This window comes from Rattus rattus, chromosome 16, assembly GCF_011064425.1.
Source record: "Rattus rattus isolate New Zealand chromosome 16, Rrattus_CSIRO_v1, whole genome shotgun sequence".
Taxonomy (NCBI): domain Eukaryota; kingdom Metazoa; phylum Chordata; class Mammalia; order Rodentia; family Muridae; genus Rattus; species Rattus rattus.
Genome location: NC_046169.1, coordinates 43,675,702 through 43,699,527, shown reverse-complemented (window position 1 = coordinate 43,699,527; position 23,826 = coordinate 43,675,702). Strand labels below are relative to the sequence as shown.

Genomic DNA, 23,826 nt, shown 5'->3' with positions numbered 1-23,826 from the left:
CTGGCTAGTTTTACATCAGTTTGACACAAGTTGAAGTCATCAGAGAGGAGGGCACTTCCATTGGGAAATTGCATTCATAAGATTAGGCTGTAGGGCATTTTCTTGATTATTGATTGGTGGGAGAGGGCTTAGCTCATTGTGGGTGGGGGTCACCTCTGGGCTGGTGGTTCTGAGTTGTGTAAGAAAGCAGGCTCAGCCAGGGATGGTGGTGACACATGTCTTTAATCCCAGCACTTGGGAAGCAGGTGGATCTGAGTTCAAAGCCAGCCAGGTCTACAGTGAGTCCCAAGACACCCAGGGTTACTTTCTTGGCCTCTATCATTAGCTCCTGCCCTGTTTAAGTTTCTGTCCTGACATCCTTTGATTAAGAGTTATATGGAAGTGCACACCAAATAAACCCTTTCCTCCCCAAGTTGTTTTGGTCATATTCACAGCAATAGCAACCCTAGGACCAACCCTTACCACCAGTGCTATGCAGGTGATGCTGGGGCCTGTGTCATTTAAAGCCAGAACCTCTCCTCTTGCCTCCTGCAGTTGACTCTCCAGCCAAACCTGGCTGAATACTGAAAGGGATGTCCTCGATTCATGACGATGCCTGGTGAACTGGTGGTATCTGCATGGGCTCCAAATTGGAATGGGTAACGGTAGCAGTAATACAAATGAACACAGACATCTTGTGACTGGAAAAAGCAAGCAGCCACTAGGCTTTAAAAGCCACATGGATAGCAACATGGGAACCTTAGTCAATGACAGCATTCAGAGGCATGACTTTTATGATGGTAAAAGGCCCAGTGGTAAAAGGGAAAGCTGTCAGGTGACTGGACAGCCACTGTAGGGACAAGAGAAATATAGAGGAACTGGAGGCCTCTAGTGGCTTATGTACAGTCTCCACCTTCTAAGACCCCCAGGGAACTGGGAAATGGATACCTTTACAAAGGCAAGGGCCACATGCTCCTCCCCTCCCCCAGATAAACCAAGCAGCAGCTTGCTGGATTCGTCTAACGTTGGCCACAGGAGCCAGCGTGGGATGAGATGGGAAACACCCAATGCTGGCATTCCAGTAACAATCCCCAACGTTCAGCATGCCATCTGGTCCTGTGAGGCTGCGTACGGATGCTACAATAGGATGCACATATAAGCTAGCCTGCCAGTTAAGGGACTGTCAAATATATATGCCCCTGCCAGTCAATGAGTAGTGTACATTCTCGCTGTGTAGACACCACAGGCCTTACTCAGGCCTTTCTCTGCAAACGGGCAATATGTATGGTTGCCCTAAAAAGTCTGCTCCAACTCAGTGTTAGGCATGATACAGTGAACAGGGAACCCCGCATACAACTGTTGTCACTGACTTGGAGCAGCTGCCTTCCAGGGGTCTCCTCTGCCTCACGCCAAGACAGGGCGCTGGCCCCATACCTTTCATCCTACATGATCCACAGAAGCTTGGCCCTCAGAAGTTCTGGGCACTCCATGGAACTTCTAGGGGCCTCTTATAGATCCCAGACATTGTAGCCCAGTCCTACCTGCAACTTAGGGCAATGACGTGGGATGGAATGTGGCCAGAGAGCAGCATGGCTAAGGGAATGTGACGTATGGAAGCAAGCTCTGTGTCCCCAAACCATGTAGGTGGCAGGCATATCCACTTACCACTTTTTTGCAAGCCATGTATAGTAGGGCCAGCTGGCCAACCCCATTTAATGGATCCACTCAGAATCCAAACGGCCAAACTGGAAGAAGAAACTGGGCAGTATACCTAACCATCTGCCTATATTCCCACAGCTCCAAGATACCTCTCTTAGAACAAACCTGAGGTGAAAATGAGGATGCTTGACCTCAATAGAAACTAGGCCCTCCGTTAAAGAGTGACAGACAAGCTAAGAACTCCCAGCAGCCCACAGGAGGAGGTATCTGTGTGCTCAGGATTCCACTTGGCTACCTTGCCTGATCTGAATCTAAACTAAGCATAGCTGGATATTGCAGGGTGCCCCAGTAACAAAGTGGGCACAATGCTGTGTCACCTCTGTCCTGCCCTGCCGGCTACAGGAAAAGCAGAGGACTCTGGCAGCCCCTCCCTGCCCGAGACCTAACTGGCCAGATATATACTCCCTTTATATAAACATTTTAAGCCAGACACTGGTGGTGAACACCTTTAACCCCAGCACTCAGAAGGCAGAGGCAGGCAGATATCTGATTGGGTTCAAGGCTAGTCTGGTCTACAGAGTTCCAGGACAGCCAGGGCTACATAGAGAAACACTGTTCAAAACAAAACAAAACAAAACAACCCAAACCAAACCAAACCAAACCACACCAAAAAACCAAAACCAAAACAAACCATTTATTTGAGCCTAGGCATTGTGGCGCACCTTTGTAACCTCAGTACTGCGAAGGCTTAGGCTCGAGAACCACAAGTACAGGTCAGTCTCACATAGTGAGATCCTGTCTCACACACACACACAAAAGCACCTCTTAGGAGAAGTGACAGCCAGGTCAGCTGAGACAGAAGAACTGAGTACAAAGGTCGTCCTGTCGGCCCAACAGGCCTTTAGCTGGGATGAACTCCAGGGGCACAGACTCGGGCATCTTCTTCTTCAGGTCCTGCTCAAAGATCTGCAAAGGACAGACGGTGGTCCTGGACTGGATGCAGTGGTCCCCGTGGCATGTACCCCAACAGCCCTGTGCACGACACTCACCTCATATGCAGTAAGTTCCAGGAGTGGTGCGATGCTGACCTCAGGGACAGAGAGTGCCTGGTTGATGACACTGGCAGCTCTGGACACCTCTGGGTGGTAGTGCTGCTGGAGGGTCTAGGAGTAGCACACAGCGATGTGAACAGGGACCTCGTGGCACACAGGCAGGACCTTGGGATGGAGCTTGAAGCCTGAGCCAGTGTGGGGTGACTGAATTCCCTGGGATACCCTGGCATGGTGCCCTGTGTGACCAAGATCCAATGCCTTCCAGAATCTGGGTAGGGAGGGGACTTACCTGCAGTTCCCACAGGCAGCTCTCTAAGGCACGGCTCCTGACTGGGTCCTTCTCCGTTGGGTCATATGGATCAGCATCTAGCTCTAGATAGAAACAGACCAAGGCTTCTGCCATTTCTGTTTGCTACCCAGCTGTGTGGCCGCGGGAGGCAGGTAGGACTCTTGCCAGGGTGTGCCACTGTGCCCAGCTACTCATGTGCTCACCAGGGCCCTGTGGGCGGTGCACCATAACTCGGCAGGCAGGGTGTCTACGCAGCAGGTTGCAGATTAAGGGCAGGACCATAAGCAGGGCCTCAGGAGGTGCTGTTAGCGCCAGCCGGGCCAGGCGTTTGGCAAAGGCAGCTACCAGGTAGGCAGGGAGGTGGCTGGGAGGGCAACACGTATGAGAAGATAGGTCCCCAATAACCTTCCTCCTCCCCAAACAGGACTATAGCCCCCATGGATGACAGAGCTGGTGAGCTGGATAGCCCCCACACTCACGAGGACGAAAGGAAGAGGTCAGCCAAGTGAAAGAAGCGCGCTCGGTACTTGACATGAAAAATGGATGGATCCAGGAGACCATAGAGCCTTTGATAGAAGTCAGGGTACTCCCTGAGGGAGAGACCAGAGAGGAGCCATGGGGTGAGCTGCCTAAAAGGACAGGACCCCAGGCAGCCAAGGCTTTATCCTCCCTCCTCCTCTTGTACCTCTTCTGCTTCAACCTCCCCCAGTGAGCAACACAGGCACATAGAGAGAAGCTAGAGAGCAGAGCAATGCCATCCTGTCTGACACTCACAGGTTATGCTTGTGGATTAGGATGAAAAGTCCGTTCAAGGCCAGGAGGCTGATGGCACCACCTGCGGGAACACAGGAAGACATGAGGCCATACCTTGCTCACCCTGAGCCTAAGCAAGGGAGGGATGGCTGCAGTTGCAGATGGCCGGCCTATAGTGTGACTACCTAAGGCCACATGCAAGAAGGACATAGAACTTAGCTCCAGTATGACACAGTCTGGAGCTGGAGCTCAGCCCATGCACGACGAGTGGCCCTTGCCAAATAGCCTTGGTGGAAGTCCCACTCACCCACATCACAAGCACTTGTGAGGAAGTCGATCATGAGCGTGGGTTGAGCCAGGTGGGGGAGGATGGAGTCATGCATGGCCACCAGCACCTTCTTGTACAGGCTGAGGGGCAGCTGTAGAGATTGTGTCAGTCAGGGAAGCAATTTCCCTTGTCCCCACTCCCCACACCAAAACCGGGCACTTCCACCCACCGGACTCTACCTTGTGCTTGAGGAAGCCAAGCCACATCTCCTGGAAAGCTTTCCTCTGCTCCTGTAATGGGACCAGACGTTCATGTGTCACGACACACCCAGCTCTCCTTGCCAACACTGGCCACCTAGCCCTTTTGACCTTTTACCCTGACAGCCCTATGGCAGTCTGCAAGGCCATGTCTCAGCAGAAGGAGAGACAAGGTTAAGGGATGAGGTCTGAAGTTGGTCATAGTGACACTTAAAAGGGACATTGTGTGAGATGGGAGACTATGCCAAGGAAGGTCCCCAAGTCTGAACGTGTCTCACCTTCAAGTGAACGACCTTCCACTTGCTTGATGTCTCTGTAATTACAGCAAAGAGAAGTCATCAACTTGTAAGTGGGGAAGACAGTGGCTAGCCAGGCTGATAGACTGGGACTCCGATCAGCAGCCCACCTACTAAGGGGCAGGCTCCTGTGAGCCTTTATGTGCCCAGAACTCACGTGCGTGCTTCACATAGAAGTTGGTGAGTTCATGCTCTTGGAGGGGTAGGTTCACAGCAGACAGCAACGTGAAGGCGTTGTTCCAGAAGGTGAGTGACACCTATAGGAAGCCTAGCCTAAGCATCTGGCCAGGCTGTTGCCACCTACCTACCTCCCTGAGGTGCTAGGACACAGGGTTACGAGACCCAGCTGTTTACCTCAGGTTGCCGGCTGGTGGCCCGCGCCAAGATGCTGGTGGCCACCTGCATTGCGTGGTACCGGATGTCGTCATATTCTAAGTACTCACAGAACTGGGAGATAAGCAGGCTGTGGTCATCCTCTGGTGTGAGCAGGCCTCCTACCACTGCCTGGGGACAGAGAGAGATGAATGACTTTGTCCCACAGGGTGGTCCTCACATGGCTAAGAAGAGTGCCACAAGCCCCGTACCTCCAAGTTGTCTGCCATTTCCTCTCCAACTGGCAAGACACTCAAGACCAGTGAGCAGGAAGCCTTGCTCAGCTCCCAGATCAAGGCAAAAGCAGGAATAATCCCCCACCCAGCTATCTGCTCAACCTGCTGGCTCATGGGACAGCCTTAGGGCTGTGGTCACCACAGTCCTCCAGGTCCTACCAAGGCCTCACCCTAAAGAGTGTGCGGGGGAAGAGGTAGTGGCTTTCCCACTGGGGCTTCTCCAGGGGTTTCGCTCCTTCCAGCTGCACGAACTTCATGAGCGTCTCGAGGGCCAGTTCCTGGGATGCAGAGAAGAGTGACCATGAGGCCTCCACCCTCCAGGAGGCCCCTCAAAGCTCATCTAACTTCTGGGAGGCTCTCTCACAACCAGGCTTAGTCCTGGGCCAAGAACCAGGAGAGAAAAGAGATCAGACCCCAGCTTATCTCGCTCCATACGTATGTGACGATGGTGACATGCTCTTGATAACTTGGGACATAACTTGTAACAGAACTTGGCCTGAGGCATGTACACAAGCTTGGCCAGCAGGGGAGGCCACCTAACCGTTCCCTTGTCCCCCAGGTTTGGAGGTGCCTCAGCAAATGTAACAATGTACAATGCAGGTACACAGCCCAGAACTAGGGTTGCCAGAACGGTCTTCAGGGCCAGATGAGTCACAGCACACAGTGAAAAAGTTTTCTAGGTAGGAGTCTCTCCAACAAGTGAGGGAAGAGATTCTCAAATCAAAGGCCCCTACTGCTGCTTTAGAGATGAGGGGGAAAGCCCAAGACTTCAAAACTCACCTTGACCTGGAAGGAGGGATGGGTCAGGAGTTCCTCCAGGCGGTTACAGCAGCTGTGGTAGCGGTGTCTCATCCACACCTTGTATTTGTATGTGGCTCCCTGGGATCCTAAGGAGTTAGGAGAGCTAACTCGCATTAATGTTTGTGTGTCAAGCCCAGCCCCATCTTCCCATTGTGTCTCATCTTCACAGTAGTAAACCTGCACTACAAGATCCCAGAATTGCAAACGACATTTCCTGAACCCTGCGAACTGGGAGCGGGTATTGAAACACAGTTTTACTTTACCTCAGGATCTGGATCTTCCAAACACTAGGGCAGTAACAGTATCAAACTGGAAATGGCGCACATAAAACACGAGGGAAAAAAAAAACAAAACCAAAACGGCCATGTGTACCAATTCATACAATCCTGGCAAGTATACGGATCTCACTTCCTGAGCCACAGTGAGTTGACCGCGTTCTCCTACCAGACTGAATGGTCTATGACAAGGCCCTGGCTCGGGGGTGTTCCTATGTTGACAAGGCGTCTCTCCGGAACTGCCTGGCGGAGAGCACCCCACGCCCTCCAGGTCACTCACCTGCCAGGGCCATGTCTTCGCATGGCAGCGAACCCACGAACAGCTCTTCCCGCTCCAGCAAGGTACCGAAGAGTCGGCTGCACGTGCGCACTCCTTCCTTGATCTCCTCAGGGTCCTCGGACTGAGATGGGGAGCCCGACAATGTGTCGCTCGGCCCCGTTGTGACTCCAATTGCCGCCCCAGGTCCGCCCCTGTCGCCCGCACCGCTCACCTGAAGCACAGCCAAGATGTCGAACACCGCGTTCGCCTGGCCACGATTCGACAGTACCGCCTCCAGCAGGCGGCCGAGCTCCTGCCTGGAGCCCGTCGATGCCTGGTGCCGCTCCATGCTGCCGCCAGCTGCTCCCGGGAACCCGCGTCTGCGCCAAGTGTAGTCGCAGTCGTGACGTCACCAGCGCTTCTAGGGCGCAGGCCTGGTTACGTCATCAAAGAGCGTCGAAGAGGAACCAAGGCGTGCAGCAGCTATGGCGCTGTTCCACATAGCGCGGTACGCGGGCCCGGAGGCTGCGGGGCTAGGGGATACGGAGGCAGAGGCCGGAGGCCGAGCTCGAGTGCTTCTGGAGCGGCTGCAGAACAGAGCCCGTGAGCGGCAGCAGCGGCAGCCGGAGCTCGAGTCCACCGGGACGGCTGCGGAAGCGCCAGTTAGACGGCGACGGCGGCCCCGACGGCGGCGTGGGGTGAGCGGCTCGGTGGCTGAGAAGCCGGAGGCTCCTAGGGCTAAGCGGCAGAAAGTGGAAGACGACGTGGACGCAGGTGGGCCGTGAGTCCACGATGTGGAACAGAGCATGGAGGCTTTCTGCATACGCGGCGGGTTTGACGTCTCCTACGTTTGTGCTCTGTTGCTCAGGGAGAGGTGAGGAGACGCCGGAGGAGCTCAGTGCGGGTGCAGAGGACCCAGGTGAGAGCCCTCAGGAGGATGTCCAGAGACCCCCAGCTCCAGGCCGGGTGTTGGGGGACTTTGCAAGGAAGAAGGTACCGAAGGTGAGTGAAACTGTCGGCGGTTCTTTCTGTCCTCCTGGGGTTCATCAGTCTTAGCGGGAAGGTTTTGTTTTGTTTTGTTCGCCATCACGTGGTTAACTAGAGAAAGCGGGAGGCTTATAGTGTTCCTTTGGGTATGCATGGACGCTCTTGAAATGGAAATCCAGGGACCGGTAAGAACCTTTGGGATAAGCCCTGCGGTGTGCTCCTGTCTTCCTCCATTGAAAGCAGCATTTCTTGGTGCATGGAGACAGTTTGCTGGGTTGGTAGGCTTATGGACAAAGTACTTTATGCAGGGTGTTCGGTGTGCTAAGGTTGCAAGAGTGGGTGGTGAAGGGTTGAAGAAAGACTGACTAGGGTCTATTCTGTTGTTGTTCCTGGTTTCTAATGACTCCGAAAGCCTGAAGCTTCTGCCGAACCCTTGTGGGCCGCCCCCCCTTGCTTTCAGGTCCAGCCTTTCCTGCCAGCATGGTTGGCCAAGCCAAGCTGTGTCAAGAAGAGTGTCACTGAGGATCTTACTCCTATTGAGGACATCCCCGAGGTTCACCCTGACTTGCAGAAGCAGTTGAGGGCTAATGGCATCTCTTCCTACTTTCCAGGTGCTTCAGCCCTGGGCAGATGACGGGGTGGACTCACAGCAGCCTTCCCTGGGCTGAGCTGCAGTGTCAGGGTTGTCATATAGGTGTCCCTACTGCACACAAGATCAGTGAGCTTCTGTAGCCTTGGGTTCAGGTCCTTGACGATTGTCTCAGGCTTTATCCAGTCCTGGTGCCATCTTTGACCTAAGAATTCCTGGGTGAAATGGTATATCGTGACATATATTTGACACGATCCTTTTTTTCCTTCCTTCCAGTCCAGGCAGCTGTGATTCCCGCCCTCCTTGAGAGTGCTGACAATGGATTTCTCGTAGGCAGAGGTGGCTACCAACCTAGTGACCTCTGCGTTTCTGCCCCAACAGGCAGTGGGAAAACACTGGCCTTTGTCATCCCCGTGGTGCAAGTGAGTCTGAGGGCACAGATTTGCAGTCGGAGCATGATGGGAGGATCCCAGTGGCACAGATGGTCTTTGTCTCTGCAGGCCCTGTTGCATCGAGTGGTCTGCCACATCCGTGCGCTGGTTGTGCTTCCCACTAAGGAGCTGGCCCAACAGGTGTGTCAGCTCTGCATCCAGAAGTTTCTGTCCCCAGCTTCAGTTGCCCTGCGTGTTCATGCTCCTTATCTCTTGACCAGCTGTCCCCAGCTTCAGTTGCCCTGTGTGTTCATGTACTTATCTCTTGACCAGCTGTATCCCACTCAAGTCTCTGCTGTGGCAGGGGACACCACCTACCTTAGGCCAGTGACGGATTCCTTTTTCAGGTGAGCAAAGTATTCAACATCTACACGGACACCACACCTCTGCGGGTTGCCTTGGTGACTGGACAGAAGTCACTGGCCAAGGAGCAGGAGAGCCTTGTCCAGAAGACGTAGGTGTGCCAGGTGGTGGGCTCTTTAAGAGGTCCTCCCTCAGCCCAGCTGGGGTCCTGTGGTGGGGGCGGGGGGTAGGGGGTGGGGGGTATCAGTGCTTTACATGTGAATTTTGAGTAGATGGCCCTGGGAGGTGCTTCCTTTCTCTGAGTCTCTATGGTTTGTAGATCAGATGGTTTCCGTTGCCTGGCTGACATTGTGGTGGCCACACCTGGCCGCCTGGTGGACCACATTGACCAGACTCCAGGATTCAGCCTCCAGCAGCTCCGCTTCCTGGTAGGCCACCTCCTGGACGTCTGGGCTTTTAGCTGGGGTGATCACAGCAGGGATCTTCATTTGGCCCTTGCTCCTGTCTGCTGTAGATCATTGATGAGGCTGACCGGATGATAGACAGCATGCACCAGTCCTGGCTGCCACGAGTGGTGGCGGCAGCCTTCTACACTGAGGACCCCACAGGCTCCTGTGCCCTGCTCCAGAGGACACAACCCCAGGCTGTGACTGCTTCCAGGTAGCCTGCCTTGCACGAGGGCTGGCTCCCCCATGTGCTGCTCCCTTTCTTAGCTCCCTTGCTGGCCCTATAATAGGGATCACAGTGGCACAAGGACACCTATCCTGCTTACATGCCCTTCCTTTTCCAGCACCTGCATTCCCCAGATGCCTCTGCAGAAGCTGTTGTTCTCAGCCACACTGACCCAGAACCCTGAGAAGCTGCAGCGCCTCGGCCTGTACCAGCCAAGGCTTTTCTCCACAAGGCTGGGACACCAAAGCCCTAGAGACACAGTTGAGGTGGATGAAAACCTAGGGAAGTACACCTTCCCTGTGGGGCTCACGGTGAGCAAGTAGGGCACATGGCACAGGTTTGGGTATGTGGGGCAGGTTGGTGTGGAGGTCCAGGGCTTCTGGCTAGCACCTGCTGTCCATTTCCCACAGCATCACTATGTGCCATGCAGACTCAGCTCGAAGCCACTCATTGTCTTACACCTGGTCCTTGGGATGAACTTCTCGAGGGCTCTTTGCTTCACCAACTCCCGAGAGAATTCCCACAGGTGAGGTGAACTAACGTGGGTGTAGCCAATATACACTGGGCCCTGGTACCACCTGACTTCTATTCCTTCTCTACCCAGGCTCTTCCTGTTAGCACAAGCTTTTGGGGGTGTGAGTGTGGCTGAATTCTCCTCCCGCTATGGGCCTGGACAAAGGAAGAAAATCCTGAAGCAGTTTGAACAGGGAAAGATCCAGCTGTGAGTACCTGGAAAACACACAGGACCTACTATAGAGAGTTGGTGTGTTATTGGGCCCTCTAGTTCCTGGGCAACTGATTTCCAAGAGAGACTCGGAATTAACCCTGGCAGGGTAGGCACAGGGGGGGATGTTTGTTTTCTGGCCCTTAGCCCCACTGCCTGTGTCTCATCAGCCTTATCAGCACAGATGCTACCGCTCGAGGCATTGATGTGCAGGGTGTGGAGCTGGTGATCAACTATGATGCTCCGCAGTACCTGAGGACCTATGTGCATAGGTAAGGGTAGTTGGTAGCGGACGTTGGTAGGCCACATTATGAACTCTTGGTCATCCTATGTAGGATCACCTTGCATGATGGTTATGTACAGTGTGGCCAAGAGAGACACTGTCCTGTCAGGTCTCTCTGGTCCAGGAGCCACTGTCCAAAACACTCATCCTTGCTTTCAGGGTAGGGAGAACAGCCCGAGCTGGGAAAACTGGACAGGCCTTCACACTTCTCTTGAAAGTGCAGGTAAGACTGATTAGTTCTCAGCAGATGTCATGGATGCTGGCCTGACCCAGAGTCCTTCTCACGAAACCCCACCCTTCCAGGAAAGGAAGTTCCTTCAGATGGTGTCAGAAGCTGGGGTGCCTGAGCTGGCATGCCATGAGGTCCCCAGGAAGCTCCTGCAGCCACTGGTTGCTCGTTACGAGACAGCCTTGTCTCAGCTGGAGAAAACTGTCAAGGTGAGGGCTTTGACCAGTCCCACCTCTGCCCTAGTAACACTATCACAACCAGGAAGGGAGGCAATCAGGGGGCGCCTCCTCCTTTAGCATGGTGTCTGGTGTCTCAAAGTTGTAGGGGGTTGCAGCTAGCAGTAAGGATGAAATGGTGCAAAGCTCCCTTTTCCTCCATAGGAGGAACAAAAGCTGAAGGCAGCCTAGATGGGAACATCCTGCTGACGTGAATTCTTCCTGTGAACAGAAGATAACAGTTCCTTGGGGTTCCAATGGGAACAACCCTTCTTCCCAACATTGTGGGCATCTGGTCGTCTTGGGACAGGCAGCCTAGATGGTGGCCTGGTCCTGAAAAGTAATGGCCCTTGGATTGGACTGCTGGTGTCCAGTTGATCTTCAGAAATAAGCTCAGGCGAAACTGAAGGAAGCCCTCGAGAGTGTGACCAAAAACTATGGTGACTACAGATTAAAGTGTTTATCTGTTAGCATCACGCGTCTACAGAGATGTTATGGTGGGCCTGTCCCAGGCAAGTCATTAGAGGAAAGAACAGGTTGAAGATTCCTTGGCCGCTAGTCTTCAAGATCGTACTTTATAATCAGCCACCACCCATTTAAGTTCTTAAATGGTGGGAGAATCCTTCCCTGAGCATTGTCAAGGAGACTTAGCACTTACCTGTGCTTATAAGGAGGCCTGTTTTTGAAAAGTCTGTGTGTCAAAAAAGGTAAACTATTTTCATTTGTATTCAGAAAAAAAAATAAAATGAATGGATCACTTGAACTCATACAGATTCTCTGATATCTCCAACACAGCCACTTAGCTACTCCTGTAACTCAGGCCACCCAGGCTATCCCGAGAGAGCAGCACAATCCACAGGTACTGGTTCCAGGCCCTTGGTGGCTCTAGGGACTTGGGTAAGGGGAAGCCTCCTGCAGCTTTACCCATGCCCTCCCCCATTTTAAATTTTACATATATGTTTACCTGCAGTTGTGTCTATACATCATGTGTGCCTAGTGCCCAAGGAGGCCAGACGTGTTTGCTGGATCCCCTAGAACTGGAACTACAGGCAGTTATAGGCTGGATCCTCTACAAGAGCTGTAGCCATCTCTGTGACCCTGTCCAAGTCCTTTTTAAATCTGGAGCTTTTAAATCTGGAGTTAGGGAGCCACAGCCTTGGCTTCTCTAACTGGTGCCTTGTTTTGGTTGCATTGGTTTTTGTCTCCTCCCCGTGACCATTCAGAATATGCATTGCCCTAGACCCAAGCTAATATCACTTTCTTTCTCACAGGATCAGACCCTTATCCTTCACCCAGAGATCTCCAGAACACTGTCTGCCAGGATTGAGTTAGTAAGGTCATGTGCTGGCTTCCTATCTGAGTTGGTGATACTAAAAGGGATAGGTAGGTGCTAAGATAGCTTGGCTGGTGTTCACAATGTTAGAGCAAGCGTAATAACCTGTATTAAGACCAAGTGCATTATTTAAAGTGCATGAGGATTACAGTTGTAATGTTTGGTTCATGTGTATAGGGCCCAGAAATTTTTTTTTTTCCTTTTCTTTTTTTTTCGGAGCTGGGGACCGAACCTAGGGCCTTGCGCTTGCTAGGCAAGCGCTCTACCACCGAGCTAAGTCCCCAACCCCGAAAATGTTTTTTCTAAAGCACGTTTTAACTAGAAATGCCTGTTTTCTAACAAAATCTTAGGCAGAGCCTAGTACTAGGAATAAAGCAGGCAAAGCCACCGTGGGAGGAACAGGAGCAGCAGTGGCAGCAGCGGCAGCGGCAGCGGCAGACACATTTTACAGAGGAGTTTAAAACTGGGTTAGTAATTTCTGTAGAAGCACTGAGAACAAACACGGCTCATCTCAGCTTTAACCATGCAGACAGCCGCTACTGAAGCCACCTTCTCACTTTGTCCCTGAATGCTCAGCAGTGCCCTGCCCCGCAGTAGGACACCAGACAGTGAAACAGTTGGAGTAACTCACTAATCACATAGGGCCTGTTTGTTTTCCTGACCTGTAGTGGTTACCTCACAGCTTTCGCAGGCCTAGAAACTGGCTTGTGTTTGACCCTAGCTCTGTGGAAAAAAAAATGTTTTTTTAGATCCAATTGATACGATATAATTGCCCACTTAAACATACAAAGTCCAGTACCATCCATCCCTTAGGAACATTGATAACCTGTAAATACACAGAACAGAATCTTAACGTCACCTGCCATATTGTCCTGCCACGGCTTCTCCTTCTCCCTCTCTCAGCTCTGTGGAATTTGCATCTGATCCTAGCCTCTTGCTGTGTGGGTAGTTGCTCACTGGGGAGAAGTACCCTGAACTGAGAGATTCAAACTAACCGCTGTCATTCTGATTTTTTTTTTTCCTTTTCTTTTTTTTCGGAGCTGGGGACCGAACCCAGGGCCTTGTGCTTGCTAGGCAAGCGCTCTACCACTGAGCCAAATCCCCAACCCCCTGATTTTTTTTTTTTAATGTTTATCTGTGTACCGTGTGTGCAGTCGACTATGGAAGCCAGAAGAGGGCATCCGATCCCCTGGGACTGAGTTACAGACAATTGTGAGTTACTATTTAGGTGCTGGGAATTAACCCTGCTGATCCTTCGGAGTAGCAGCCAGTGCTTTTAACTGTTGAGCCATCTCTCCAGCCCGTTATTGTGTCTCTTAAACCACAGCCTTTATGGGTAAATACAGCCACTGATGTATCACAGGGTGGTAGTCTTGATGTGAGTTATTCTCGCTAGGGTTTTCACAGAGAGCTGATACTAACCCTTCGGAGTCTGCTAGCACCTGGTCTGAGGGGAGGGTCAGGCTTCCTTTTGAGTTATCAACACTGTGTTACTAATGTTACTAATGCTTTCAGCATTTCATGCAATGAAATTTGATCATATTCACACACCCTTCACTGTTCTCCACTCTCACCTCCCCACCCACCTAACCCCAAGGTTTTCTGTTGTTTAAACCTATTGAGTTGATTTGTATTATCTACTCTTGAGTGTGGTTCCTGCCCTGCAAAGTGGTCAGCCTACCAGGGGTCACACTACCAGAGAAAGCTGACTGCCTCTCCCAGTAGCGGTAATAACAATAGTCCCTCAGCTTATACAGGTCTCGTGCATGCTGTCACAGTTGCTGTGAGTTCATACGTTCTACTGCCCTATTGCGTCTTGAAAACACTTGCCCTCGATGTTATGTACCGCCTCTGGCTCTTAAATTTTTGCGTACCCTCTTCCTCAAAGATCCCTAAGCCTTGGAGGAAGAGGTGTGAAATGTTCCATTTAGGGCTCAGCACTCCACAAAGACTCTCTCTGGACTTGTTGAGCAGTGGTCATCTGTGAGCAGCTTTTCTGACCAGAGTGGAGAGTACAGCAGTGTCATTAAAAGTCATTTTCACCATGTTCATTTAACAGTAATAGCATTTGTTTCTCAAGCCTATGACCTATCCAGCCACAGGTTCTTGGTCCCATTAACAGCACCTACTATTTCATGGAGTAGGCCTTGGAGCGAATCAGAAAGGGCTTGAGCAACTAGAGAAGGCTCAGCTGTTAGCATTTACTGAATAGGGTTTGGTTTGGTTCCTAGAACCCACATGGCTTACAGCTGTCTGCAATTCCAGTTCCAGAGGCTCCAGTGCCCTATAAGGGCACCAGTCACACACATTGTACATGGACATACTGAAGAAAAAAAAAATTAACATTTCAAGAAAATGTTTGGTGCCTGACTTGGTGGCACCACAGCTTTAATCCAGCACTTGTGAGGCAGAGGCAGGTGGATCTCTGAGCTAGAGGACAGCCTGGTCTGTAGTGTGGGTTCTAGGACAGCCAGGACTACACAGGGAAACCCCGTTTTTTTTTTTTGTTTGTTTGTTTGTTTTTAAAGCAGTTGCTCCCTCCTATAATGCTTGTGCCACTAATGCACCCATGGGCAAATCTTGTCAGGCTGGTCATCACTGCAGCTCACAGGATTCGCAGCTGGATAAGGTTTTCTTCTCAGCTGGCCAGTACCAGCTGGATCCAGGTTGAATAACAACTTGATTTTCCCATGTTTGATGACTTAAGTATGTGCTATCTTGTTCAACAATAGGTCTTACTCTTAAGTTCTGTTCTGGAGGGTAACCAAGAGCACTGGCAAGAGTATGCATGTTTGGGGTGGGGGGGCTATGGCACCCAGTGGCCAACAGTTCAAATAGGTAACCCATTCCTGGTGTTGTTTGCAAGCATGTGACACCTAGTTGGGATATTATGCCCCCAACAACCCAATATAAGGTAACTCCACTTAAACCTGTATGTATATGTATATATTAGAACGTGTGTCTACAGAAGAGGGCATCAGATCCCACTACAGACGGTCGGGAAGCCACCATGTGGTTGCTGGGAATTGAATTTGGGACCTCTGGAAGAGCAGTCAGTGCTCTTGACTGCCAAGCCATATCTCCAGGCCCAGTTGAATATTTACTTGAAAAAAAAATTTCAGACAGCTGAAAATGCCATTGTGTCAATGTAGCAGAACATTTTTGTCCTTTCATCAGTTGATATGGGCTTCTAGGCTGTTTTCATTTCCTGGTTATTGTGACTAGAGCAATTAATAATGAAGAGCAAGTGCCACGTAGAAGTGGATTAGAGTCTTGGATATATGCCCAAGGGCGATGCAGCTGCATCATTTGGTAGGTTTAGTCCCAACTTTTTGAGGGACCACCAACCACACTGATTTACAGTGGTTGTATTAATTTGTACTCAAACTAGTGAATTGATAACCTTTCTCTACACTCATGCCAGGTTGTATCTTTTAAAACCTTGTCCATTCTGAGTAGGGTAAGGTGTTTGGAACTGTATTGGAATTTTGGTGGTGACTGCATTCAGTTTGTGATGTGCTTTTGGTAGGATGCTCGTATTTACAGTCTTATCCCTCTACCAATCCATGGACGTGTGTGGTTTCCCACTTTTTGTCTCTTCAGAGTCAGGAAGTGTTTGATATACAAGTCTTCTACTTCCTTAGATTTATTCTAGGCTTTTTATCTTTTATTAATTTATTACTATTATTTTCATGATATGGTTTCTCTGTATAGCTCTGGCTATGCTGGAACTTGCTTTGTAGATCAGGTTGGCCTCAAATTCAGAGATCCTGCCTCTCCTGAGTGCTGGGATTAAAGGTGTATGCCACCACTGCCCAGCATTTGTATATAGGAAGCTTACTGATTTTGTGTGTTAATGATTGTATCCTGCTACTTTGCAGAATATTTTTATCAGATGGGGGGGGTTACTGGTGTATGGGTGTAGTATTTTATGTATAAAGTCATAAATTTGTATATAACTAATGTACAAAAATCATATAATTCTTCATTTCCTATTTTCCTTTTGTCTCATCTCACCACTCTAGTTAAAGATTCCAAGTACTATATGGAACATGAGAAGGGAGAATAGATTGTTTTGATTTTAGTGGAAACCCTTTGAGGTTTTTCTCCATTTAGCATATTGGCTGTAGGGTTATCTTTGCCTTTATTTTGTTAACTCCTTGCAGGAGTTCTATCACAGCAGTGTTGGATTTTGTCACAGGCCTTTTCTGAGTCCAATGAGACAGTCATGTGGCTTCTGTCCTTGAGTATCATTATGTGTGGTGTATTAAGTCTATTGACTTACCCATGCTGAATAATCCCTGCATCTCTGGGATGAAGCCAACTTGGTCATGGTGTATCTTTGTAATTCTTTTAGTTTTTAAATATTTGAGAATTTTTACATATATGTTCATTTAAGAGGTTGGCTTATAATTTTCTTCTTTTTTTTTTTTTTTTTTTTTTGTTTTATTTTTGTTTTTGGCTTCAAGCAAAAACTGAATTCAAGAAATAATTTTTTGCTCCCTACTTTCCAGAATACTTTGAGGAGTACTGGTATTAGTTCTTTGAAGGTCTGATAGAATCCTCCATTATATACATCTGACCTTTGACTTTTTTAGTTGGGAGATTCATTACTGCTTTTCTCTCATTGCTTTTTATAGGTCTCTTCATCCTAATTTTGGTAGGTCATATGTATATAGAAGTTCATCATTTTTAGATTCTCTAGCTCAGTGGAATATAAATTTTAAAGTATGTTATCAGGATTCCCTCATTTTTTCTTAGTATTTGTTGCAATGTTTTCCTTTTTGACTCTGGTTTTAATTTGGGTCCTCTTGTCTCTTTTTGGTTAGGGTTTGCCCAATCTTGTTAATGATCTCAAAGAACTGCCTCTCCATTGATTCCCTTTTTTCGTTTCTATTTCATTAATTTTAACTCTGATTTTGGTTATGTCTAATGTACTCTTTTTGACTGATTTTGAAGGCCTTCAGTTTTTGGAAGTAGGCTTTTAGTGACTGAAGCTTCCCTCTTATGACTGCCTTCGTTGTATCTTGTAGACTTAGGTATATTGTGTGTTCATTGTTCTCCTCCTTTCAGGGGGAAAGTGGACTTGCTTAGAAATTATTCTTTGGAGCAAATCCAACCTGTGTTGTCAGGAAAGCAATAATAGTTCAATTCACAGGAGATAGGAGATAGCAGTTCCATCCACTCACAAACACTTCACAAATAAACCAACAGTCCAGTTGTGTCAGCAGTGGTGGTACAACCTAGCAGACACAGCCAGGCTTTTGCTGAATCAGCACAAGTCAGCCATGACCAGCAGGGAAACCAGGAGAAGTTCTTTGCTGCACCTCTCTCAACGAAAAGATCAGCAAAAACTAGAGACCAAGAAGTGTTGTGAACCGGCTATGCAAGCCCCTCACTGTCCATTGAGTCCTATTTATACTTTTCCTCCAAACATCATGTGTCCTCCATGGGCCTTGCTTCACTACGTGAAGCGGTCTCATCAAAACTCCATGAATCCGTATCAGCAAGAATCTGCCAGAACACGATCAGAAGATTTTGGTATGCTTCTTTCTATGAAGTCATGACAAGTGGAACTCCACAACTCAATAATGTAAGGCAAACAAATCCTTTACGCATCCTTTCAGGGGTCAGCCTTAGCGGAACATCTTTTCACCTGTGTCTGCTTCAGGACAACACTCGCATGTGTGTGCCCCAGCAAAATACCATCCGACAACTGATTTTGCCAAGTTTTCACCTGAGTCATTAAGGTTTGTTTAGGTCTGTAAGGATTGGGCATCTGGTGGTGGACATACCTGGGGCTCTGCCTGCATGAGACTGGGTGTGAGGGCTGATTTTGCTTGATAGCTCTATGCAGAAATGAAGCATTGTTTTTCTGGTGTCATCTGATCATCTAAGGGTGGAAGGGGAACTATGCTCATATGGTCATTCCTACTCCCTGGTGCAGTCCTGTTGCCAGATAGCTCAAGACCTTGGCCATGACGTTGGAGCAATACAAACTTTGGTGCCAACATTGCTCCTTTAAACAACATCCTTAAGCCAAACAGTGGTCTGTGAAAGACAGAACAAGAAAGATGTAGAAAGGTTATTTATTAGCCTTTGCTTAGTAGGACATCTTGTCCGTTTAAAATCCTATTCAAGTACAAATGCTTGTGTTTACAAAGTATTTACAATTTCAGTCCTGTTTCTTACATTTTTAAAAAAACACAACATCTATCTGGTTGAAAAATAAACAAAAGTAACTGCCAAAAATGAAGACGACTCTTGTTTCTCCCACCAAACACTTGGCTTGGGCACTCTGAAGGCGGCTGCCACAATGGTGTGTGCTGTTCACCAAAGAGCCCATGGACCTACAGGAACTGCTGCTGCTGCTGCGAGCCAGGTACCAGGAACCTCCAAAGCGCTTTCCCCCAACACAGCATACAAGACCTCTTCTGTTTTTTCAACATCTGCTACTTTCCCCCCCAAGTTTCACATTAAGAGCTCAAAAGTGAGTTCTGGGTGGCATCAGGATGGAATATATTATCACATTCCTCCCCACACAGGACACAAACGGCGGGACGGACATGACGGCACACAACACAACCACTTCTGTCTTCCAGGCTGCAGTACTGACATAACAGCACAGGCCTCAGGCGACCCACGCCATAAAACAGGCTTCAGCACTGATGTGGAACATGGACCTTCCACACTCTGGCAAGTAGAAGGCATGGTCAGCTTGTTATGTCCATGAATGCCACATGCGACCTTGCAGTAGTAAGAAGAGTAAACACAGAGGACTCAGCTTCATTCTAACTAACCTTTTCCCTTCAACTGCAATGGGCATAACAGTACAACAGTTCAGTCAGGACATCTGAAATCCATAAAGAGCTGCCAGGGGTGGGGTGGACCAAATGAGGCCTTCCTAGGCAAATGTTAGGCTCTCCAGACTAAGGAAAAAAGTAGGGGAAAGTAGTGTTGGTTTCAACTCCACCAGGCTGCTTCACCTGCCGTATCTATGTGTCCACAGCTTGTCACAAGAACACTAAAGGATCCACGGAGGTGCCTAGTAAAATGTGTCACAAACTTACTCTACAGAGATGGTATCAGCCCCAGAGCTTCATTCAAATCAAAGCTAATGTTCACTGGGGCAAGATGGATGCCTGTAACATAAGCCATATTGAGAAGGGTATATGCACTTAGAGAGAGAGGACCAGAGTGGAGGCTCTAGGAAGAGACAGGGATCTCTGATGGTCTGTCATCTCTCCTGCTGAAGGACTACAATGCATGTGCAAATAATGGTAGGATATGTAGCCCTACCAAGTACTGAGCTGTGCTCACTAAGAGAAACTCACTGTGTGCACTGTCACATACACACGGGGCAGCCTTAGCACAGACCAACCAATCTCCAGCCTACTGGCATGGCGGTTTGGTGGGTGTCTTCAACCTAACAGCAGGGACTCTCATTTGCAACTTCGGCTGCTGGTTTGGGCTGTCAGAGCTGGTTGGAAGCTGTGCTGGGCTTGGGCCACCAGGGGTCTGCAGTGATGCCGAGGCTGTGGTCACCACCTGCTGCTGGATAAGCTTCTGCTGCACTACCTGGGCTGTTGCAGTCACTGTTGGGATCATCTGTACCTGCTGCCCTGCTGCTGTTGCCTGTGTGAGCGTCACCGTCTGCGGAGAAGCCTAAGCCAAATCAGAAGGCACATGTCACCAGAGAACAGTCCTGGCAAACCTACACCCCCACCCCCAGCAAAGAACTACTGCATACACCCCATGGCCTCAGAAAAACAGCAAAGGATTTCGGTCAGTGTAACATTTGGTCTCTTCAAGTCAGGCAGAGTGACAATCTTCTCAGCATTTAAAACAAATGCTGCATCACAAGTAAAAACAGGGCTCTGGGTCACAAAGAGGTGCTGTCACTTGCCACCTTGCCTCCACCTGGATCCTATGCTTCTGACACAGGCTTACACTTCCGAGAAGCTGTAATCCTACCTTGTGAAAAAATGCCCAAGGTGCCTGCTGAGAGCAGGTTCAGGCAAAAGCCAAGTTCTTTTTTTTTTTTTTTTTTTTATAAGATTTATTTATTCTATAAAAGTACACTGTAGCTGTCTTCAGACACACCAGAAGAGGACATCAGATCTCACTTCAGATGATTGTGAGCCACCATGTGGTAGCTGGGATTTGAACTCAGGACCTCTGGAAGAGCAGTCAGTGCTCTTACTGCTGAGCCATCTCTCCAGCCTAAAAGCCAAGTTCTTAAGCGCAGTGGTCCTGCTCTGGAAATTCCCTAGTCATTTTCCCTGAAAGCTCATCTTTTGGTGTGCATTATGAAAACCAGAAGCAATTTTCTAATCACTGGGATCCTGCTTCTGAAGTATGAAAATCACAATTTTCCAACAAATTAGGGGCACCCCACCCCCAGGTCTCTACATAGCCTACCTGCTGAGAAGCTGATGCAACTTGCTGTATACTGGCCACAGGTGTTTGTTGCTGCACAACTTGAGGGAGTTTTGCAACCTTTGACAAAACAAGGCAAGCATAAGATTCAAAATACATGTACAGATATCTCTGTTTTTTAAGCAAACATAATAGCAGGTAATATGGAGAAACAAACTCAAGTGTACCCACCAGGATCCTAGGATGATGAAGAGCAACAAAATCATCTTCAAAAACAACCATAACTCAAGAGGATTCTAGTCCTCTTAGTAAATTTCTCTTAGTAAATTTGAACTGCAACATTAACACCCTGAGTCCTTAGTCGCACTGTGTCTTAGCCAGCCAGCTAAGTGGACCAGGAGACCTCACCAGGACAGGCACTGAGACTTCGAACTTGTTTCATCCATCATAATCAAGAGCTCACTTCTATAAAACAAAACTTCCTACCCTGTGTTCACTTCCTGTAGACATTTGTTGCAGAAGTATCTTGTCAAAATTTACTTTTTAAAAGCTGAAGCTATAGCTCAGTAATGAAAACTCGTCTCATGAAGTCATAGGTTGAATTCTCAGAATCACAAAAGCTATAAAACTTCCCCATACAGACTGTGGTGGCCCTTACAAGCCCCATCACTCTGGAAGCTGAGCAGGATGATAAGTTTGAGGTCAACATGGGCTTTATATACAGCATGTTCAAGGCCAGCCTAAGCAGTATGAAACCATCTTTACACTATCTGTTTTATATTCAGATTTCTGAATCCTAAAGTCTGTGAGTCTGAAATTCAAAATGTGTGCAAACAAAGCACTCATACAAATTAATATTTTTTTAAAAAATGTTAACAGCTAAAGCCAGAAGATAGAAAGGTAAACACATGGGAAGTAGACATAAGATCCCACCTCTAACCAAGAAGCTATTTGCAATTGTAACATGCTGGGAAAGAGAAAAATCAGTTTTTGTTTTTGTTTTCCCCCAATGCAGTGTCATTATCAACCACACTCTAGGATACAGTTCATAACCAGGAATATTTGGCCAAATGGATTCTGTGTCTCTGTGTGTATACACAAATCTGACTGGGAAGTCTCAGTGTCTGTCCTAGAAAGACTCTGAAAACAACAAGTATTTACAGTGCCATCTGCATGGAGTTGTACACAGTGCCAGGCTTACCTGAATCTGAGTCTGCACCTGCTGAGTCCCAGCCAGTTTCTGGGCCTGGGAGATGGGTGTAGTCAGAAACTGGGTTTTAAGGGCTGGCTGGGCAGCATAAGCAACCTTCTGCTGCGGGCCCTGAGTAGTGATCTGTTGGGTGGTTAGCTGAAGAAAAGAGACAGCAGAGGCTCAGAGCTAGGTGAAGACTGGGTTCCCTACTCAGAGCATTAGCAACTACCAAGGGCCTGCACTTCCTAGACAATATGGTCATTCCAAGATCCTGGCATTGCCCTACCTTTCTGACATTGGGTGATACCAATGGCAGTAAGTTACTACGTACAGAAAGCGTGTCAACTGCCTGAACCCACAGTCCCAGTGGAAAAAATCCATACCTGGTGTCTAGCTTGAGCCCACCCACCCTACCATCATCAGTTACATAAGCATTCACCTCAAAACTGAAAGGAAACAAGAGATATTGACCACATTCGCACCTCCACCTTGAAGCCCATACCTTGTGAGGCCTTAGCCCAACACAGCTCATTTACTCTGGACCCTCCTCCCCAGCACAAAGCTGCACTTAAGTAAAACATCACATAAGGAACCCATACCTTCTGCTGGACAGCAGCCTGGCCCTGGGCAACTTGTGGCTGGATGGCCTTCTGCTGCTGGACAGCCTGCTGCTTGAGCTTCAGCAGTTGTTGGACATGTACGGGTTGGGCCACAACAGTCTGCCCTACAAGAACACCAAGTCAGTTAGGCAGGTCCTGGCAAGGGCTCCCTGCTTATTATACAGGTTCTGTTTAGAAAAGATGTAAGTTCTAGAATTGACCTCTAAGGCAAACTAAGCAGACTCTAGATATACATTGTGTTTCAATTTCATAAATGATGAAACATGTGGAAAATGTCAGAATGTTAATGGTTAGAACCAAGGGCCAAAACTTGGGACTTGGAAACCTAAGAGAATTTACACTCAGCACCCTAGGACAATATGTGTAAAGCCAGTGTTAGGACAGAGCAAGGCAGTGACCATCTCCACCAGAAAAACCTCCCTGTGTACCACATGGCCACCTGGGAAAGGCATGCAGCAAGAGGAGGCTGCAGGAAGGTACCTGCTGTTTTTTGTGGCTGTCCAATTGCCACGCTGATCCCTGCAACGTTCATAGGCAGGGTCGTGACCCCTGGCGAGGAGACCACAGCTGCTGGGACAGATACCACCGGAGGCTTTGCCAAGGCCACCTGAGCAGGCTGGGGTGTCTGAGTTTGCATCTGCCCTTGTGCCTGCAGCTGAGAAGTAGGGACTCGGGTCTAAACAGTGGAAATAACAGGAGAATCCAGAGAAATTCAGATATTGTGTGTCTTCGCTTTCCTAATTTTTAAAAAACACTTTTTGACCAGAGGTCAAGAAAATTTACAAAGATGGACTAAGTGGAAAATCTACAATCACGAGGCCAGCCCAGGGTCCTCTGCTTGCCAGTAACAGATACATGGGGACAGAATCTGTACAAGACCTTTGGGTTGTCAGCCCTGCTGCCATGTTCTGATGTCCCTAAGATCCACACACATCTCTCCCCAGTCATGTGCCACCTACATCTCCATCCTCTCCAAGATAAGATTACTGCCACAACCACCCAGGGCTACCTGATCTACAACTTTTCCACACTGCCACCAAGTGCTTTTCTCCTTAAAGTACATTCTACAAAAGGACAATGGAAATTAGTCACATTTTGTATATATAGAGGTAATCCAAACAAACGAAGCCTAAGAAAGACAAAGCTACCCACAGTAAAAGCCCACACAGCAAAGTGGAAATGACCTTCGGCTTCCTAGGCATCTCTTCCGTCTGTTCAAAAATACCACATAGAACAATCACTTGTATTATGAAGCCTCTTCCCTTTACAACAGTCACTTTAAAGTCTTTGATGAAAGGTTAACCTTCACTGTCAATCTGACTGGATTTAGAACTGTCCAGGAGACAACTCTCTGGGAAAGACTGTATAGAGGT

General features: G+C 48.7%; 3 protein-coding genes across 3 annotated transcripts in view; 1 reads left to right on the top strand and 2 right to left on the bottom strand.

Moving 5' to 3' along the window:
• Positions 1–2,313: 2,313 nt before the first annotated feature.
• On the bottom strand, positions 2,314–6,890 carry Noc4l (nucleolar complex associated 4 homolog). Its single transcript, XM_032886799.1, has 15 exons — positions 6,729–6,890; positions 6,518–6,638; positions 5,942–6,048; positions 5,332–5,439; positions 4,908–5,057; positions 4,711–4,810; positions 4,536–4,570; positions 4,240–4,290; positions 4,040–4,151; positions 3,754–3,814; positions 3,459–3,569; positions 3,183–3,343; positions 2,980–3,062; positions 2,688–2,801; positions 2,314–2,604 (listed from the first exon to the last, which is right to left on the bottom strand). Exons 1-15 carry the CDS (start codon positions 6,843–6,845, stop codon positions 2,485–2,487), a joined length of 1,551 nt encoding a protein of 516 aa, XP_032742690.1. The 5' UTR covers positions 6,846–6,890; the 3' UTR covers positions 2,314–2,484.
• A 46-nt stretch (positions 6,891–6,936) lies between these two features.
• Ddx51 (DEAD-box helicase 51) lies at positions 6,937–11,698 on the top strand. Its single transcript, XM_032886800.1, has 15 exons — positions 6,937–7,270; positions 7,365–7,498; positions 7,944–8,094; positions 8,349–8,494; positions 8,573–8,644; positions 8,851–8,957; positions 9,126–9,234; positions 9,321–9,466; positions 9,597–9,789; positions 9,889–10,004; positions 10,083–10,199; positions 10,373–10,474; positions 10,645–10,708; positions 10,789–10,923; positions 11,095–11,698. Exons 1-15 carry the CDS (start codon positions 6,982–6,984, stop codon positions 11,119–11,121), a joined length of 1,908 nt encoding a protein of 635 aa, XP_032742691.1. The 5' UTR covers positions 6,937–6,981; the 3' UTR covers positions 11,122–11,698.
• Positions 11,699–18,757: 7,059 nt separating this feature from the next.
• Positions 18,758–23,826, bottom strand: part of Ep400 (E1A binding protein p400) — a 106,674-nt gene continuing 101,605 nt past the window's right edge. Inside the window, exons 49-53 of the mRNA XM_032886868.1 lie at positions 22,934–23,129; positions 22,433–22,557; positions 21,843–21,989; positions 20,684–20,761; positions 18,758–19,927 (exon numbers count right to left, since the gene is read on the bottom strand). Of these exons, the coding sequence (XP_032742759.1) occupies positions 19,655–19,927; positions 20,684–20,761; positions 21,843–21,989; positions 22,433–22,557; positions 22,934–23,129 (819 nt within the window). The 3' untranslated portion in view covers positions 18,758–19,654. The remainder of the gene's footprint in view (positions 19,928–20,683; positions 20,762–21,842; positions 21,990–22,432; positions 22,558–22,933; positions 23,130–23,826) is intronic.

Coding starts and splice junctions, on each gene's coding strand:
- Noc4l (XM_032886799.1), bottom strand. CDS start 6,845: ATGGAGCGGCACCAGGCATCGACGGGCTCCAGGCAGGAGCTCGGCCGC. Junction 5,440..5,941: donor ATCCCTCCTTCCAGGTCAAG/GTGAGTTTTGAA, acceptor TCTGCATCCCAG/GAACTGGCCCTCGAGACGCT. Junction 4,811..4,907: donor CCACCAGCCGGCAACCTGAG/GTAAACAGCTGG, acceptor GGCTTCCTATAG/GTGTCACTCACCTTCTGGAA.
- Ddx51 (XM_032886800.1), top strand. CDS start 6,982: ATGGCGCTGTTCCACATAGCGCGGTACGCGGGCCCGGAGGCTGCGGGG. Junction 7,499..7,943: donor CAAGGAAGAAGGTACCGAAG/GTGAGTGAAACT, acceptor CCTTGCTTTCAG/GTCCAGCCTTTCCTGCCAGC. Junction 10,475..10,644: donor CTGAGGACCTATGTGCATAG/GTAAGGGTAGTT, acceptor CCTTGCTTTCAG/GGTAGGGAGAACAGCCCGAG.